Below are 19,086 nucleotides of genomic sequence, written 5' to 3'. Positions count from 1 at the left end.
ATGAGAGGGACAAAACAAAAAATAATTTAAAATACATATATGACCATTCAGAAAGACATACACTGTAGGTAGAATTATCTTTAGATGGCATGTTTTCAAATTTTTTTTGTGTCTTCTGAGACTGCTTTTTTTACAAGGATCTTCATGAAAATTAAAACACATTTGTTGCCCATTCACATCTTTTCTCTTCATTCCAGAAGAAATCCTCTATGATTTAGATGTGAAATATCTCAAGGGTTTGCACAGAAGCCAGGGAAGGCAAAAATTAGTGTAGTCATAGTGATGCAACCCTAAACCTCTACAAAGTGTTAATATCATCCAGGAACAAATTCAGACGAAGCATTGTAATTCAGTGACTTCCATTTCTATGATCACAAACCACCAGTTCTTCAAAGGCATCTTTTTTGTTGTTTTTACTGTTATTATGTTACTATAAACCACTTTACATGCATAAAGAATTCCCTCGGTCATGTCCAGTCAGTTTAGTATTTACCTGCTTGGACTGGAAAATGTGAAAACATTGTCCATATGATAGATTTGGTTCTTTTGTAGTCTTACTCATCTTCTCATAGAATACATGATTTCCAGTGAGTTTAGCAAAACTTACTGAGAGGCAATTTTTATTCATTCTTAATAAACATTTTTCTTTCAATCCACTGTTTGCCTAATCTCTCTGCTCTATGCTGTGCCATGGCAGAGCTGTTATTTTAGATAAGAAAGTGCTTGGCATAAGAAGCACAGTAGTACAAACAGTAATTACAGGTACCCAGGCCTCCCAGCAGCATTCTCCCAAGTGCCAAATATCTGTGGTTACCTTTCAGGTACCCACAGCCCCTGTCTTGCCTGACATCCCTTCAGCCAGCCAGTCACTGCCTGACAATCTACCAGTAGTTCAGACCTTTGCAATAAAGCAGCTGAGACTCAGTTTATTCTTGCAGAAAAGTCCCTTTCTTTATTCACAAATCTCCTATTTATAGGAAATATCAGAAGGCACTGTTAGACCCAACTGGTTAGCAATGACGCTCAGTTCATTGGTTGGTAAATGGCCAGGGCGTACCTCTGTCAAATCTCTCTATATTTTTAGTTTGTAGGGGGATACAGTATGGGTAAATGAAGGTGGTATAGAATGTAAATCTTATCCCCCAACGAGTTGCAGCTGGACCAGTTACTAAAGATTAGGAGCAGGCCTGATCTTAACAGGCCACACCTGTAGCCAATAAGAACAGTGGTATAAAAGAGTGGGTTGGTGGGATCCAGAGTCAGATGGTGATTACTGTAAGGGCCAGGAACAGGCAGTGCTTAGAGGAGCTGACTGTGAGAAACATTGAGGAGGTATGAAACTCTGGTGATATGGAATCCTTGTACTATAATGATAGTAAAACTCTTGATATATAAGACAACATAGTTTATGTGTTTTGTTCGCTGATTCCCATGGAATAGATTTCTTGTTTACAGGTGCAAACAGTTTTCTTACCAGAATAGCTTGTTGTATTAACTGCTTTCATTCTTATGATTTTTCACATGGGAAGTTAGCTAGCTGCACTTAGAAGAAGTAACAGGCCAGCTGGTAATTTAGCAGAGTAAGGCCTGATTTTATAAGACCTTTCTTTCTATTTGTATGCAACATCAGGCTATAGGAACCTGACTAAATTTGGGTTGTCCTGTGGTCCAGGAGTTTAACTGGATCATTCTTGTGAGTCTCTTCCAATATGCTGTGGATTCTTTAAAAGCAGGTTGGTCTCAAATGTATGGACTTGAGGTGAGAGATGCTGTCATTAAGCAAGTACATATTATGAATTAAGCAATAATACTGTCTTGTGCAATGCATACCATTAGGGAAACACACAGGAAGGGTAAAGCAAGGAGGGGGCAGGCTCATTGTTCTAACCACCTTATTCAGAGGCAAAGTTTTCATGACGCACCTCCCCAAGAAATCTGTGCCATGTGGTTCAAATTATATTGCAGCGTTTGGCTTGAAATGACCCATACTATTCCACCGCTGTGTGAATATGCTTTATCTTAATCAGTACAAAAGTTGTGGGAAGAAAACCATGCCAAACACTGAATCTTTTCCTGGCATTTCTTTGCAAGGCATGGTGCCATGCACAACAACAAAACCAAATATCGGTTTCAGAGGAGCAATGGCCTAAAGTGACATTTTTCTGTCAGAATTTGCAATTGAGACTGAGTGAAATATTTTCCCCTCCTGGAAGATTTCAGGCTTTTGGCTTGAAGCATACCTTGTAGAGAGTCAACCTTTACTTCAGCCACGATGGCTTACCATTTGTTCTCTTTTTCTCTCATCCAATGCAAAGTCATCTGTCTAGGATTCATTACAACACTTCCACGTGAGATGATGCTGTATTACAAAAAAAGTGTATTCTGTGCATCCTAGCTGTCAGCCTGAATACTGTCCTAACCAGTAGTAGAGAAGTGGCATTCATAACATTCACCAGGCACTTGACTCCCTGATAAAGCTAGTTTCAATGTCTTCTACAGTTGTGTATGTGGAAGTAGAGTTCTGCACCCAGCTCTGGAGTCCCCAGCACAGGAAGGACATGGACCTGCTGGAGTGAGCCCAGGGGAGGCCTCCAAGATGAGCAGAAGGATGGAACCTCTCCCATAAGGAGAGGCTGAGAGATTGGGATTGCTCAGCCTAGAGAAGAGAAGGCTTTGGAGTGGCCTAATTGCAGCCTGATGGAGCCTACAAGGAAAATGGAGAGAGACTCTTTACAAGGGCATGTAGGAATGGGATGAGGGAAAATGAAATGGCTTCAAAGTGAAGAGAAGAGGTTTAGATCTGAGATTAGGAAGAAATTTTTTAGTGTGAGTGTAGTGAGGCACTGAAATACATTAAGTATTTGTGGATGCCCAATCCTGGAAGTGTTCAAGGTCAGGCTGGATGGGGTCCTGGGCATCCTGGTCTAGGGGAAGCTGTCCCTGCCCACAGCAGGTTGGCTGGCACTAGATAATCTTTAAGATCTCTTCCAATCCAAGTGAGTCTGATTATATGATTCTTGCAAGGAGTTGCCACTTTGCAGTTTGGTACTACAGTATCTTGTTTCTACTTGACATTTCTAAAATCTGAATTTAACCATTACAACAATTAATGGCTGTTCAAAATGTTTACGTTTCTGTGGAGTTATCTGAACTGAGGGCATGCAGATTGGTTTCTGTATTTACATATAGCATTGTAAAGGTTGCCAGGGAAACCCAGAGCACTCTTTTAGGAAGAAGAGAGTAGAAATTAATTGTGCCAATCATAAATTCTAATTAGTTTTGCAAGTGGTCAGTTACATAATTTTGCTAACATAATAGAGCCTTTAATATTTATTATTGTGTTCCTAGCATTTACTTTAGGTAAAAAGAACAGCACAAGTGTCCTCCAACATGGCACACAGAGGTCTGTAGTAGTTTAAATGTGGTAATCAGAAGAGCATCTGTTTTACAGAGTATTTATTGTAAGTCCCAATAGTGAGTACAATGTTGCCATGGATGATCTTATTACTGATTCATAGAACTGACCTTTAAAAATTAAAAGAACAGAAAAAGCTCCATTTTAAGGCAGTAGTTGGGATTATATAAAAGTGGTCAGGCCTTTGTCTTGGACCTGGATGATATTTTTATGCCAGTGTCAAAACTGTGATCCTGAACCCTCTGTGATCAGCTGAAAGGTCAAATGGCTCTTTCCCTCCTTTCCTGTAATCCCTACCTGCTGCTGTGCCTGCAGCAGGCTGCCCCTGGCTGGGGAAAGATGGAAAGCAAATAAGGAAGCTTGTGGGCTGAGATAGACATGGTTTAGTAAGTGAAGGAAAGAAAAAGAAAAAAAGCCTGAAACAAAACAAGCGGTGTGAAGGCAATAGCTGAGCAGTGGCTGTCTTCCAAAAAGAAAAAAAAAAAAACACTTGTTGTTTTGTTGGTTTTTTGGTTTTGGGGTTTTTTTTTTGTTTTTTGGGGTTTTTTTTGTTTGTTTGTTTTTCTGAGTACATGCTGCGCAGTGTGGGATATCCCTGCAGACTACAGCCAAAAGAGAGTCTGTTGTCAACACTGCTCTGGTCACAGATCCACAGTACAGCACCCAACACACTGCTCTCAGCACAATTAACTCCATCCCAGCCTGAGCTTGTACAGCAAAAAACATCTGACATACCTGGGGAGGTAACTGTGCCTCTCCAAAACTCTCCTGTTGTCCTCCTGCATTCAGTTGCAGCATACAGGAATATTTGGGCTCACCTTTTGGGAGCTGCAAGCCAGAGGATGAGGACTGCAGGGTATTCTGGTGAGAAGCCTTCATCACCTGCCCAGGCACTGTGCAGGAAACCTCCCCTCCTCCATCAGCACATTAGCAAACTGTAAGGGAAGATCCAAGGGGTGCAGGAGCCCACACTGGGTTCCTGCACCTCTTTTCTTTTCAGTGGACACCAATTAGCTAAGGAAGACACAGTAACAGTCACGGTACAAAAGCTAAATACCTTCTCTGACTACTAGATTATTTCATACAAAAGATGGTGGATAGCTGTCCTTCATTTTTCCTCAGAGGAAAGTGTTTCCAACGCTCCCAGCTGTGTACTGCAGGCACTGGCTGCACCTCCTCTGCAGCCTGAGCAGCCACCAAGGCTCATTTCAGGCAGCTGCTCTGTGCTGACTGGAGGCAGCTCCCTGTTCAGCAAGCTTGAGATTTCAGACCCTGCTTTGAGGTGTCCAAATTGACAGGCACCAGCCAAAGAAGTTCAATCCAAGATCTGGAAAAGACCTACAGCCCTCTTGAGCAGCATCTCAGGCCAGGCAGGATACACCAGGCGCCCAAAACAGAAAGGCACACCTGTGTTCAGCCAACTTTGAAATCCAAGCTCATCAAGAGTGACCTAGCCCAGTGAAGCCAGGTTCCTAATCTCTCTTACTTTCAGGTATCATTTTCAAAAATGAACCCTTTTCTATGCACTTCCTTAGAAGTTCTTGACTATGTTAACTGTTGTTAGATTTAAACTATTTCAAAGTAAATTCTTCCCTCCTGATTGCAGTTTTGCTTAACCTGGTCCACAGCAGAGGTGGCTAAACCTCCTCCCAACCCAAACCCTGCTATGAAGTAAAAGCATCTACAGATATAGATGTGACCAGAAGACAAAATGAACAGTACAATGCACTTTCAAACCAACTGAAGGACCTTGTGATTGCCAAGTGGCCCACAGTCCAATCACACCAACACATATGGTACACATATCACCTTCAGTAGCTGTTTCTGAATGAGAGCATCCCTTAATAGCCACCCTGGTAAAATTTATTTAGAAAATAGCTATAAGCAATGGATTGGTATAATCAGAGTGCTAAATAGTATGATCCTTTTGTTGTTTTAAGTAGCCCATAAAATATAATATTGATCTCTTTCAATAGTAGTAATGGAAATGCAAATATGAAATACAAATGTGGTTTTCTCTCCACAGACCTGAGAGGTGCCTGTTTTTCAAACTGGGGACTGACCCCCTTTAGATGTCTACAGTCAGCACAGAGATGCATACTCCTTGCTTTATTCCCTTCCTTCTAGAAAAACTCCTTTTACCTTCAGCTTGTTGTTTTATCTCCATTTTTCAGTTGCATCCACCTATTTTCCCTTGGTTTCTGAATCCTTTGGATGGGGACTAATTTTACAATTGTGCCTCATCTGTCACAGTAGGACTGTTCTATGATAGGAGCACTCAAATATATCTGCAAAACCAAATAAATATGCAAATAACTGTAAAAATAAGTAGCAATAAAACCAAATAACCAAAATGATGTTTAAGCAATTCTGGCTATTTTGGGCCAGATTAGGCAATTTAAAGTCTGTCATGAAGAAGGATTTGACATGAATACAGCAGAGCCTTTGCAATGTAGCAACTGATTGAACAAAACATCAGGCAATATTTCAGTGTTTCATGCAGTCAGAGGAGAGCTAGTAAATATGATCACTACTTTTCTTCTTGTTGTTTCACTGTTGAAACAGAAGAGAGACAATCAAAATAAGAGGAAGTGGATTTTTGTCTCTTTTTATCATCTGTACTTAGCCAACTTTTATTCTTAACAAGTAAAATTTACTCTGGTAACAATCCCCTTAAATTCTGTGAAATAAATAAAGTTTCAAATTGAGTATCTTAAAATTTACCTAATAACTTCATGGTTCTTGGAAATTATAAGATCTTTGAAACAGACACTTTTATCCAATCAATTCATCATAAATTAAGCATAACATTGCAACAGAACAATAAAGATGAATTCAGTTGACTTAAATGTAAATGTTATTTCTGTTTCTCTAGGTGCTCCATAACAATTGGTCAGCATTTAAATATGAGTCAATCTTGGCCTAAAATGAAGTCTGTCCTCACTTTTTTGCTCCAATATTTCTTCTGGCTATATATAATGTCATTGAATCTTGAGAGGAATGGGTATTGTTGCTCTGTCTATGCCTCTAGTGCGCACTATCACAAACACAGCTTAGAATTTTGTATCTGGTCAGTCTGGTATGAGTGTCGTAAATGGAAAAACTTATAGAACGTACCCAGCTAAATGAAATTCTACATTTTAAGTAAAAAGAGAGGAAAGTGTTCTAAATTGCATTAAAGAAAATCCCACATTTTTGCAGGAGGAAATAATGTTGCTGTGGTGTTGACCAGAGAATGAAGAAAATTCCATGAAGGAAAGATGCTTTGACCCTATAATTAGGGGATTTTAAAAATGGCATAACAATATTCCAAATAAAAATGGTGAAAAATACTTCTTTTAAAGCAAGGTCAGGATTTTATTAACATTGAACATGCAGAAGGTCCTAAATGTCCTCATGGCCTTAGTCATGAGAAGTTTTTGATAAATCCTGAGCCATTTATGTTACTGGTCACCAGTAACATGTGTGTATTTCTGACAGACTCACAGAGATCTCAGTCAAACCTCAGTGCTGCATCTCACAAAAGACAAAAACTACCAAACAGACCAAAGGAGCTCCCTGCTGCAGGCAAAGGAGAACCTGCAGAAGGTCACTCTGCAGGTACATGTTGGGAAATTTGCCATAGGAAGGGGCAGGGAGGAATGAAGTCAATTCAAACACGCAAAAATTATGTTCACCGTATGTATAATACTCATGCAACGGCCTTTTGCAATTGTAATACAGACTGCCTTGGGGGAGCTGCAGGAAGTGTTTTGCAAGGAATGAAACTGTTCTTTTAAAAGACAAAAAATTATACATGAATGATAAAGGGCACTGAGATGACAGAAATCAGTTACCTGTTCATATTCGACATGCTCCAGAGGCATATCACTGCAGTACAGATTTAACCACTAATCCAAAATTCTCTATAGCTATAGCAACTGCTCAGGCACACCTCTCCTGCTAAATCCGCAGCTGAAAATAAACATATCTTGTATTTCTTGTAAAATTTGCATCTTTGCATTTAAGCCCTTTAGTATTTCCATAACAAACTGTCTAACATGACAGTTAAAAAAATTCATTAGCAATGTGTGCATTTAAATATTGATTAAATTGTGTGTGGGTGGGTGGTTTTTGTTTGGTTGTTTGTTTCAAATAGGTTTTGGAGCATGTTTGGAAAGAAAAACTGAAATCTGACTTGACAGCACTGATTATGGGATCTATGATTTTAAATGAGTTTGGGTAGGTCCAAAAGGACATGACCACCTTTTCATTTGTAGGAATAATTTGCTGGATAATCCTAACTCTTTTTGCTGAAAAGACTCAAATGTCCAGTAGTCAAAAGGTAAAAGCAGAAATCATCTCAGTTTTTGTTTCAAGGATTTATAAATCAGTATTATTTCATCTGAGTAACATAAGGAGTTCTGTTTCTAAGAGAGGCTCAAGGGCAATCAGAACCAGAGAGGCCAAGAGAACTGAGCTCTGTTGTTTTGGTATCTACACCGCTGGTGTTTAGCAACTATTTTACCAGCAATAGAGATCTTGGATAGGTGCCCCTGGGTTTTAATTCCTATTCAGTTGAATTCAATAAGTACCCTATTCTAATGTAACCAAAACAGTGGATGCAGGAATTCAGTTTCCAGCTTTTCATTCCCTCAGCAGGAAATCATTGCTCTTTTTTCCAAATCACTGAAAAGAAAAAAAAAAAAACATCAGGAAAATATTCAGAGAATGAAAATGTTTGAAATAGAGAAGAAGGAAATAATTTACATATGTGCATTGAAAAGTTTTGAAACTTAGTTTTGGAGCTGTGCTTGCAGTTGCATTTCTTTCCCACTTACTGTTGCTCTCTAACAGCAAACTTTGTTCAATTCTGTCAGAGCCAACAGGAAAACAGTAGAATATCACCCAGCAGATTCAAACAGCAGGAAAACATCTTTGCCAAAAAATAAGTAAGTAAATAAATTATTTTTTAAATCACTGATAAGTAATATAAATAGAAGTTTTATTATTGATGTGTCCATGCTATTATCACACACTCTAGTACACAATCTTGTGTGGTTTACAGCTTGTTCACTGAGCAGGAAACCATTCAGCTTCACCCTGAGCTCAAAAGCTGCTGCTAATCTAAGTTATTTTGTAATGGTAAGAGTGGGCTAGTTGAAACTCTGAGATTTGTGGTGGTATTTCCCAAACTTTAGGCAATTCCAAGGGTGGATGCTTAGCTATAGCTAAAATGAATGTGCATTAATGCAGTCTTAATGCGATCCCTGGCCAAATCTTCGTTGCAAAATAGCTTTTGATGTTGCTTCTGAATACTAAGTACTGCTACTGCAGTGATCCACAAATATTGCTGGGCAGGCTGATACAGAGCTACAGTCTGGGTAAATTCCAGGGGCAGTCTAGCTACAGTCCAGTGGGTAAAGAGGGTCATGTTGAGAGAACCAGCACCAGAGTAGGGCTTATGTGGTTCTTCCACACCCAGTATATCTCATATATTCTCCATGGCAGAGGAATAAGAGGATGCAAGAATACCACATCAGGTCTAGGGAAAGTGTTATACTTATTTGGCAGAATGGGAAGGGAGCCATGTGGAGCGGCACAGCTGCACATGGAAAGAGAGTTTTAGCTCCTATCTCCCTAAGGAAATTCATCCCTCCAATAATACACTGAATATGTAAAGCATCAATAAGGCTGTTACAATATTTATGTCTACAATGAATGTTTGCAAAATGAGTAGAGCTCTCTGCAACAAACTTGGAGCTGTAAGTGAACATAAAATGTAAGGTTTGACCCAAGATTGTTGAATTTCCAAATCTGCAAAGTCATTTCTCAAATGCACTCTTTATCCTTGCAACTTTCACTCATTAATTTAAACTGGATTCTTTAGAAGTTTCATAGAACAAAGGAAATTTCTAGTATTTAAGGGGATTTTTTTTCTGTTTTTCTGTATTTAGATCTTGGCCAAACATACATGAAGTAATGAATCCAAATAGACATCGGAAAGGTAAAATTCGTTCACTGCTGTAAAAGGAAGTACTGTAGCCTGTTTCTTACTCAGAGCCAGTAAAAGTCTGTGATAGATCTGAACATTTTAATATCATAAAAATTAAAATGAATTGGTAGAAAAAATGAAAAGTAATGGATATCCACTAAGGGGATACCCACTAATGCAGACAACTAAAACATGTTTGCTTCCACTGTGCACCAAAAAATGTTTGGCTTCATGATGGTATACACTGCAAAAAACTAGGAATAAGTTATTCTCTTCATGCAGACTGAAAACATTAGCTTGGCTGATGGCTTCTAGAAAGAAACTGAGGGAACTTTCTCTTTTCCCTCTGCTGCTACCTTTGAAAGTAGGTATTTTGCTGTTTGCTGTTCCAAAACAACAAGACAATGACATAGGATCTCTAAACCTGTTTCCCCGACAGATTATCGTCAGTAGCAAGCATGTGTTTAAACTGCATTAATTTCAAAAGCAAATCACTTCATTTACTTAAATTCTTTGTAAATGATACTGCAGTTCACAACTGTAGCTGAGCTGAAACATTTAATGCAAAGCATATAACATTATCTAACTAAAAAGTTAGATAGCACAGCTAGCCAGATAAATTTATTTGATGTACCATATCTTTATAGTGCTAGTTTGCTTAAATGCATTCAATATCCATACAATATAGAAGATTTAGGTTTATGGCTGGAAAAAGGTGTTCTTGGAAAAATAAAACCCAGCAATCAATCATCTAACTGTAAATCTTTTATTGTTGTGGATAGCTGGCCTTAGCCCAAATGCCCACCATAACTGGTATTTATTCACACGCCTTTTTCATGTCTCTGAAGTGAAACCTGCCTAATCTTTTACTTGGTACTCCAATTAAACCTGTATTATTCAGGAGGCTTGTTTGTCTAGCCCCTCTTTATGCTTTAGGGAGATGCCTGCATACCTGAGCAGGACAAGGCTTTGCATCATAATTTTGGGCAAGACAGTAAAAAAAGTCACTCTGAAAACATCTACACAGCTCTTCCTTGCAGCATTTCCAGCTTCAGGGTTTTTTCTGCTGAAGTGGTTAGGATACACCCTTGCAGGATCACAGAGTTTATTAAATCACAGCCCACAATTCTTTATCCCTTTCTGCCACTGACTGAAACACCACAGGGACTAAAAAAAACTGTGCACTCATAGATTCAGAGAAGCCAATGGGAACAGATTTACCTTCTGCTTTCCCACTTAAAGGGTCATATTTTTGATGTTGGATTTTTGTTTTATTCCTAACCTGCCACCCTTTTAAACAAAACTTTTTTAGGTTACCATGAAACGTTAATGTTCCCACAAAATGCACACACTGTTTTATTACATTGCAAATTAAAGGGAAGATAATTTTTTCCATTTTGTCCTTTGACTTCAGGCATTCTCTGTCAACTGGCAGAAACACACCCACATGTGTGCCTCAGAAATATAACATCTTACTATTATTATAAGTGATAGTCTCTATATATCAATTTCTCAGGCAAAGCAATGAAAAATTTCCAGACTGAATAAAACATGAGTCCCCTATAACTTGAGGAGACTCTAGCCTGTGCCAGCTTTAAATATTTAGCTTGCAGTGAAAAAAATTATGCCAGAAGGTCCAGCTGATTGCAGCTACCATCTTCATAATGAAAATTATATTCTTAAATAACAGGAAGAGTGGTTTCTCACTGGTTTGCACTCCTCAGCTAGCACACAGCAAATATTTGGGCAGTTACCTTATGTAGAGGGCAGACCCATGGAAAAGCAGCACCAGGGCTGCTCCCTTCACTGGCCCAGTGCAAAGCAGGCTTAAGAAGAAAGAAGGCAGATGGAGTTCATCCCATCTCCAGTGATTCATGCAGAACAGAAGAGATGATAAACTGACCTGGACATCAAATTGTAAACTGATACTAGATAGCAATACATCACCCCACAGGCTTGTGTTGAACAGTCCCTTTTTAGCATTAAGCCATGAAATGCATGGGCAATAGCATTGATGTTTATCACTGTAACTCATTTTTAATTGTTGAGGATAAATCAGCCACGCTTGTTTTATGAACAGAAGTACAAAGGCTACAAATTAAGACACTGCCTTTTTATTATTATAGTGGTATCACCTTTAACTGGGTTTACTTCTGATTAGCACCAGTATAACTGAACAGAAAATCAGACAAGTAGCTTGCATGAATAAGTCTCCTTCCCCGTCACCCAGAAATGATCCTGCGAGCAGAGATTAAAGTACTGCCTATACTGAATAAATGAGCATTCAATGCCATCTGCTGGGGTATACAAATATATGCAGTACCAGGCTCACAGGACCAGAGGGACAAATGCAAAAAGGGTGTTTAGGCAGAAACTTGCTTCTTCTAAAACACAGCTGTAAGGGAGGGTTGTGGGATGCTGGCTGTCCTTAATACCCTTCAGCTATGGGGTACAACCCCTGGACAAGAAGTAATTCTGATTTTAACTTTCTCCTTAGCATAAAAGTGTTTCAGTGCACAATTATCCCTTTTTTCCTAAGCATTACAACATGCGGTAATTATTTGTTATTGGTTGATTGTGATAGAAAGACTTTCATGCTCTGCTTTTGAAATCAGGTCATTATCTAGCCAGAGATTCAAGATTTGTGAGGTTACAGGCAGGCTAAGGATTGAAACAGTCCAGAATGAGAGCACATACTGGGCAAGGTCATACCCATGGCTGTTTTGCATTAAAGAGTCACTGGGTTAAATGTGTAAATCAGGTGAAGTGCAGAGGCTGGGAGTCTCTGTTGAGCAGCTCTTTGGCCCTGTAGCTCATGCTCTCCTGGCTGTACCTTGGGACAGCTTCATGGGCACACAAACACCACTGAGAACAGTTTGTAGCCTGAGAGCTGGAGCGTTCCCAGATTTGGGATTTTCTTCTGCTTCGAAGAGAACAAAACACGTTTCTATTCACAGAGGGATTTCCAGACCAGGGGTCCCAGAGGTCTCAAAGTTCTGCACCAAGAAGCAAAACTCAGGAGAGGGACAGGAGTTCAAGCACATCCTTTTTTGGGTGTTTTTGGGGGGGCGGGCTTAGATGTGCTCATGGTTGTGAATCCCATTTCCACGCAGCTACTTCCTCATGCACTGTACAGGTCCACAAGCCCCTGGGTGGACCTGCTTCATGTCCTTTTTTCCATATCTCTAAAATATTGTAAATAAATACTCTAAAAACTGCAGTTGGCAGACTTTATTCCTTTATATAAGTTACTAGCTACTGCTATAATTTACAACAGAATGGGACCTGCTGACAGCTTTTCTCCTTTTTATACAGAAAAGAGAACTATTCCTGCTAACACCTTTAATTCTGTAAGTACCACATGTTTTTCCTAAAATTTTACTTTTTTTTTCACTTCCTGATGTATGTTAATATCATCTTGGCTATAATACTAACAAAAATGCAATCATCACTGGTTTTTAATGCAAAATAAGGCATAAGAATTTTAAATTATAGATGAGAACTTTTACCTTTTTTTAGTGGAATCTAGACTGGTGAAGTGACTCACCAATTCTCCATTTATGGGCTGAATCTAAAATACACCTTTATCATAAGATCAGGTAAAAATAACAGGAGTCAGGCTGAACAAGGATGTAAGTCATAAATCTCAAGATTAAATATGTAAGCAATACAAATGAAAGCTGAAAAGCAAACAGAGGACATTTCAATATCTTTCCATTTGTATTTGAAATCTGGGTTTGAGTTTCAGTTCAGGCGCATATGAAAAGACTGAAAATACCTTTTAAATCACAAAAATATGAAAATAAAGCACTGTAATTTCTGTGTTTTCATAAGGAAGTTGGACAAAGGATGACCAAAGAAGTTTGATGCAATCAATACTTATCTTCAGATTTCACAGAATGATTAATAACAATCAGATGCTCTATGGCATTAATTCCGAATAGAATGCAAAAACAGCACAGAGCAGAATTAGGAAAGAATGGTCAGGAAATTATTTACTTATGCTAAGACACTTAAAGAATTATTTAAGAAATTTCTGAGATATTAATTTATTCTCTTTGGGAATTCTCCAGAGTCCTGAGTTTCTAAAATTATGGAAAAGAACAGTGGTAACCACAATTTCTTCCAAGAAAGAAAGCAAATGCTGAGGATTTATTTGGACCTGGAAAGATTATTAAACAAAGTCAATCTGAAAGCATATTTTGGAAATAATAGGTCTGATTATGTAAAGAATTGTCAATATGACATGAAGAACATCTCATCAATTCCTCAAACTAAAAGTAATTTCCTTTCCAGCAGAAATACGACTACAATAATGAGAAAGAAAACAGTAAATATTATATATATTGCTTTTTATCAGGCCTCTGAAATTTCCCAGAAGACATTCTCACAAGTACATGCCTGGTCTAGATGAAAGTGATTTCATCTAGATGAAAGTGCTCGCACAACTGATTGAAAAAATAGCCACTCTCAGCCTAGCTGACAGTACTGATATTGAACTGGAAAGAGTGGTGCAGAGAAGAACCTGAAAACCCAGGTACCTGCAGGGTCTGTCCAGGGTGTGGTGACATTTTTGTGTACTGTGATAAAGACAAACCTCACCCTGCAATGTACTGTAAAGAACACTTCTGGAAGGTCTGCCTCATGTTGTAACAAAGATGTTTACAACATAGAGTGTGCTCACAGGAAAGTAACATTGGGGATATGAGATTCAAAGTCTTTTAAGTTGGTTGACAGTCCAGGAAAGATTTAAAGTATATTTGCTTAGTGAGGATAATAAAAAAGTATATAATTATAGGCATTAGTATAATAAAATTTGAAATAAGGTGGATAGTAATCAATTTATTTCGTGTCCTTGGAGAGTAAAACAAATTGGCTTCAATTCTAGCACTCAAGAGAAAAAGCATGAGCTGAAAGGACAGTTAACTGAAGGGTAGAAGGTACATCAGGAAGATATTGATTCCCCATTATTAATGAGAATAAAACAAACATCAGGGAATAAATTTGAGAATCAAATAAATTTGAAAGGTTCAATGAAAAACAAATTCAGAAGAAACATCAAAGAAGACCCAAGTGCATGGATGCACCTACGCTGTTGGTAACAAAATGTGACTTGTAGAGGCATGGGGTACCCCCAGTTGAGATTCCTCAGCAGCAACATTGGCTCTGTGCTGAAGGAAGGCAGCAGTTGTGTTTCAGTGAGTGAACAGTGAAGATGAAGGATGCAGCAGCACTCCATAACACAACCTTGAACAAACCTACACAAGTGTAAAGACACATCCAGAGACATCCTGAGTCACTCTCAGCACCATATTTCCATGGACTCCACTCTTCAATACATAACTCACTATCACTATCACTTGGACTGCACATTTGTTAGCACAAATTCCCCAAAACACTGAATGTTTTTATTTTGAAGTGTGACATTTATTATGAGCTAGTTAAGATATTCTTGCAAGTAACATATGTAAACAGTCAGTACAATACAAATACCACATGGATAATATTATAATAAAAGATACAGTTTCAAATGTCTGCAATGATCATAAGTTAAACACTCTCATTATATTTTCAAGAGCAGAGAGGCAAAATTCAGAGAAACATTTAAGCTGTCTCCCAAATGGCAACTTCATGAATCTAAATTAAAAATTGAGGCACTCAAACCACTTCCTCAACCACTTTCCAACCTTTCAGTTTCTGTCAGAAAATTTCCCATGCACCAAAATGTCTGGTTATGGCAATGATGTATTTCCACACTGAAATCAATCTTGAACTTAGATCTATTTGTATTATCTGTATTTCTCCTCTTCTCTCCAGAGTGAATACTTGACAATGAAGGGCAAGAGTGACTTCCAGCTTTCCTCTGAGCTATCTGAGGAGGAAGACAATATGTATGAGACTGTAAATTCTTCAGTGCTGGAGGCTGTTCACTCTTTGAGAATCCTTCCTGCCAAACCTCTACAAGAATCTGAATATGCAGGTAACATTTTCTGTCTGGGGAATCTCAGCAAAACCTAGAGTTGAAGAGGAGCAGTACAGACCTGGAGTTTTCTGTCCAGATTTTTTTTTTAATTAAATGGTTCAACTGGAAAATAACACTGGTAGGTGGAAACATGGGAAGAGCTTTGTCTGCTTCTTCATATTCGAGTTACCCTGATCTTCATTAGATTATGCTAAATTAATAATTACACATTGCTCTTTAATTTTAATATTACCTTCACAAGATAAATTCTATTGTCCCATTCCACACCGAATGTGCAAAAAACTGGCTGATCAGACCCACAGCCATTTCACAAAATCTCACTGCTATTTAAGCCTGGAAACCTTTAAGATTGAAGGCATATTAAAGAACACACTAAACTTTCCTCCAGATGATAATGTAGTATCCTTTCTAAAGGAGTTCTCTGATGCTTTAAATAGCAGTAATAAGCAATTACTGTGAGTGTATTTCTCAAGCATTCTTAACTTTGTAAGGTAGCTGCTTTAATCACCTTCTGGTTTACTGAAGATTTTCTAAGTCACATTTAATGCCTAAACATACAGAGGCAATTAATATCCCATTTATGGAAGTGAAATGTCATCCTGGCTGTGCATTGCTCCAATCCAATATAAACACTCTAAAGGTTTTAAACAGATTTAGAAAATAGGGGGGAGTCCTAGATGAGAAAGACTGGAAACCATAAACCAGACAGCTTGCTTCAGTTCACATCAAACTCAGCAAACACATTTTCTACTCATTTTTGTGGGAGTTTGTTTGATGTCTAAACAAATAGATGTCTTTTAAAGTGAGTAAATTCATCAGTGTGTGAAAGGACCACAATCAGTCTGAAAAACAGATATTCTACATTATGTTCCAAGACTAATTTGTCCATTTTATTTGGAAACTTGAAGTAAATTCCAAATACAGTTTTTATCTTGGTTAGTAGTAAAAACCTTCATTTAGCAGTCAGCATCTTATGTTGTTTATGTAAGATTGCCCTGAACTGGCCAAAAGGCATAGTTCTTGTTTTGTGATTTAAGGTAAAACACATTAAACAAAAAACTACTTTTTGCCTATGTATTATGCCCAGTAACTATAATGTGGCAAGATACAGGAGCGAAGAAAGGACTGAAAATATTTTTCAAAAGGGTAAAATTCAATGCTAAAATTTTTGCCATCTTTAGATAAATACAAGTGCCCTTGAGATATAAAATTAATGACTGAAAAACACATGTTAGCATACAACCTGAGCATTTCTTTTTGATGGCCAGGGATGCAGTTTTTTATTAAAAGCTAAAGTAAAACTTGAAATACTACCTAGAGAATAAAACCCCTACAACCCTCACAAAACCAGAACATCATAACAGCATTGCCAAGAGCAAAGGTTCAAATGAAAAACAAATTCAGTAATCTAACCACAGTTAAGGTCAAATGTCTGCCTTAACTGTTTACCAGCTTATGAAGGTTTTTATTTATAACCACAGTGGGGACATTAACCATAAAGCTGTTACCAGGATCACGCTCATGTTCTCAATATAGCTGCTATAATGGTTGTTAAGTTCTGAAAAAAAAAAAAAAAAAAAGCTATATAAATGATGAGACCTGACCTGAAAAACACATTTTGAACATTGAAACCTCTCCTTCTTCAAACATTATATTACTGAATTACTCAGGCTTGATTTTTCTTCCTCTTTTGCAGATACACGGTGCTTAAGGCCTTCAGGTACCACTTCCCCAGCGAGTGAGAACCCATCTCAGCCCCCTCAACACCCAGCTGTAAGCAAAGATACTAAAATTTTTCCACAAACAGATTTCCCCTTTTCTGTAATATCCCCCAAAGTGCAGTCCATTTAAAGTGCTGGCCACATCACGTTCATGTGCAGCAGGCAGCCCAAGTTCCTGTGAGCTGTTCCTGTTTCACTTTGCACAGATGCCCCTGTCTCCTCCTTTCACTCCTTGGCTGCTGGGCTAAGACTCAGAGGCATCCCAGCCAGGAGCAGCACCCTTTCCACTGGCCACAGCTTCTGGAATGATGGCTAACATCACACCTTTCTTTTGGTTTATTAACAGATTCACACATCTGATCCGGAGGGGAGAACAGTGCCAAATGTAAGAGGTATAATTAAAAAAAAAAACCTCACCCATTTCTGCGAACAGAAATAGTAATTTCTACTTCTATAATTAACTTTTGTACATAGGCAGAGATTACAGGTGACAGAATGGACACGGTTTTCAGAACAGCAGCTGGTTTCCAAAATAATCATCCTGCAAATTTTGCAGTACTCTTTCAACTACCTAACACTGAAGTAATTATTTACAGAAGGAGATCTATTTTATCTCAGGAGTTGTCTGCTCCTATGAGGGGAGAAAAAAAGGCCCTTCAGTTTAAAATCAGATTTTCCTTTTTGCTATGTTGTAAGGACATAAGGGGCAGGGAGAAGCCAATGTCTCCTGAACTCTTTCACCAAAAGCCTGCAAGATGTCCGCTGGGTTTTACTTCTAATAACATAATTATTTTTCACTCCCCATCCTTCTCAGTGGTTTTCCATTAATATATTGTAAAACATAATCTAATAACCAATTTTAACCAGTAATACCAAGTTTACCAATTCCCACTAGGGATTTACATCCTAGGGTGACTACTTACAAAGGCTTTTGGACAATGTTCTGACCTACTCAGAATATGCCAATGGTGGGGTACATCACCTAGCTTTTTTTTTTTTCTCTGCTGTTTAACCTTCAATCCTAAATTTGCTTCAAAATTCTTTAATTTACAGTCAAAAATGTACCTTTAATTTTTGTTCTGTTTCTTGAGGTGAAATCAGAGAAAGGCAATCTTATTCTTCAAGAACTTCATGAAGTCTCCAAATATAAAATCCTCTGATTGACAATTTCACTCAATTGTAGGATTGTTTTAAAAGTAGGTTTCCGTACACTTTTTTGCATTTCATTTACTTTGGCTATAGCAGTACCTCATGAAGTGAGCTACTGAAGGATTAAATATATTATTATCTTTGAAAAGAAACTCAATTTTTTATCTTGCCATTTTCAAATCTTTGAACACAAGGTAATATGGTTCAAAAATTGCAATTGCCAAGCCAAGAAAATGTGATCCTTTTGTGTTTGCTGTAACAGCTGATTTTTAGAAAGTATTATAATTTGACCAGCCAGAAAAATAACTCAATGTAAAACAGCATTTGCTTCCCCCCCCCTTATTTCACACTGTAATGCAAAATGTAGAGAGTAGTAATTTCTACAGATGATGAGAAAGCACTTTATAGGTTGAAAATGAAAGGTTAGATTGATTCTTGTGAGCAAATCCCCATGTAGCCTGGAAAAAAGCTGAATTGAGATAAATTCGAGTAAGCAAGCTTCAAAATCTGCAGAAATCAGTAGGCAAGGACAGTTTGCCAGTTTATCTAAAGCTCTGAATTCCACCAGGATTTAGTAGGTTGGATTTACATGTCTCCATGTGATGTGTGCTGGTGTTAAGATGAGCCAAAGCCAGTACAGGAAGGTAAATTAAACTCTGGTGTTTGAGAATGCAACTGATACATATTTTTAGTACTTCTTGAGTGAACAGTGCTTATAGAGATCACTGTTATTTTTACATAATAGTTACACTGTTTTTAAATATATCCAAACATTTTTTCATATGCCCAGTGCTATTAAGTGGCCTTGCCACAAGATGGCATAAATAGCACAGAAGACTTTTTA

General features: G+C 38.1%; 1 protein-coding gene across 1 annotated transcript in view; it reads left to right on the top strand.

Annotated features, from left to right (window-relative positions):
- The first annotated feature begins 9,361 nt into the window (after nt 1-9,361).
- Nucleotides 9,362-19,086, top strand: part of CLNK (cytokine dependent hematopoietic cell linker) — a 29,037-nt gene continuing 19,312 nt past the window's right edge. Inside the window, exons 1-5 of the mRNA XM_058803808.1 lie at nt 9,362-9,401; nt 12,705-12,739; nt 15,207-15,369; nt 17,069-17,145; nt 17,440-17,485. Of these exons, the coding sequence (XP_058659791.1) occupies nt 9,377-9,401; nt 12,705-12,739; nt 15,207-15,369; nt 17,069-17,145; nt 17,440-17,485 (346 nt within the window). The 5' untranslated portion in view covers nt 9,362-9,376. The remainder of the gene's footprint in view (nt 9,402-12,704; nt 12,740-15,206; nt 15,370-17,068; nt 17,146-17,439; nt 17,486-19,086) is intronic.

The sequence above is a fragment of the Ammospiza caudacuta genome, chromosome 4 (genome assembly GCF_027887145.1).
Source record: "Ammospiza caudacuta isolate bAmmCau1 chromosome 4, bAmmCau1.pri, whole genome shotgun sequence".
NCBI lineage: Eukaryota > Metazoa > Chordata > Aves > Passeriformes > Passerellidae > Ammospiza > Ammospiza caudacuta.
The sequence above is the reverse complement of the archived record's forward strand: the minus strand, read 5'-3'. Positions and strand labels throughout refer to the sequence as shown.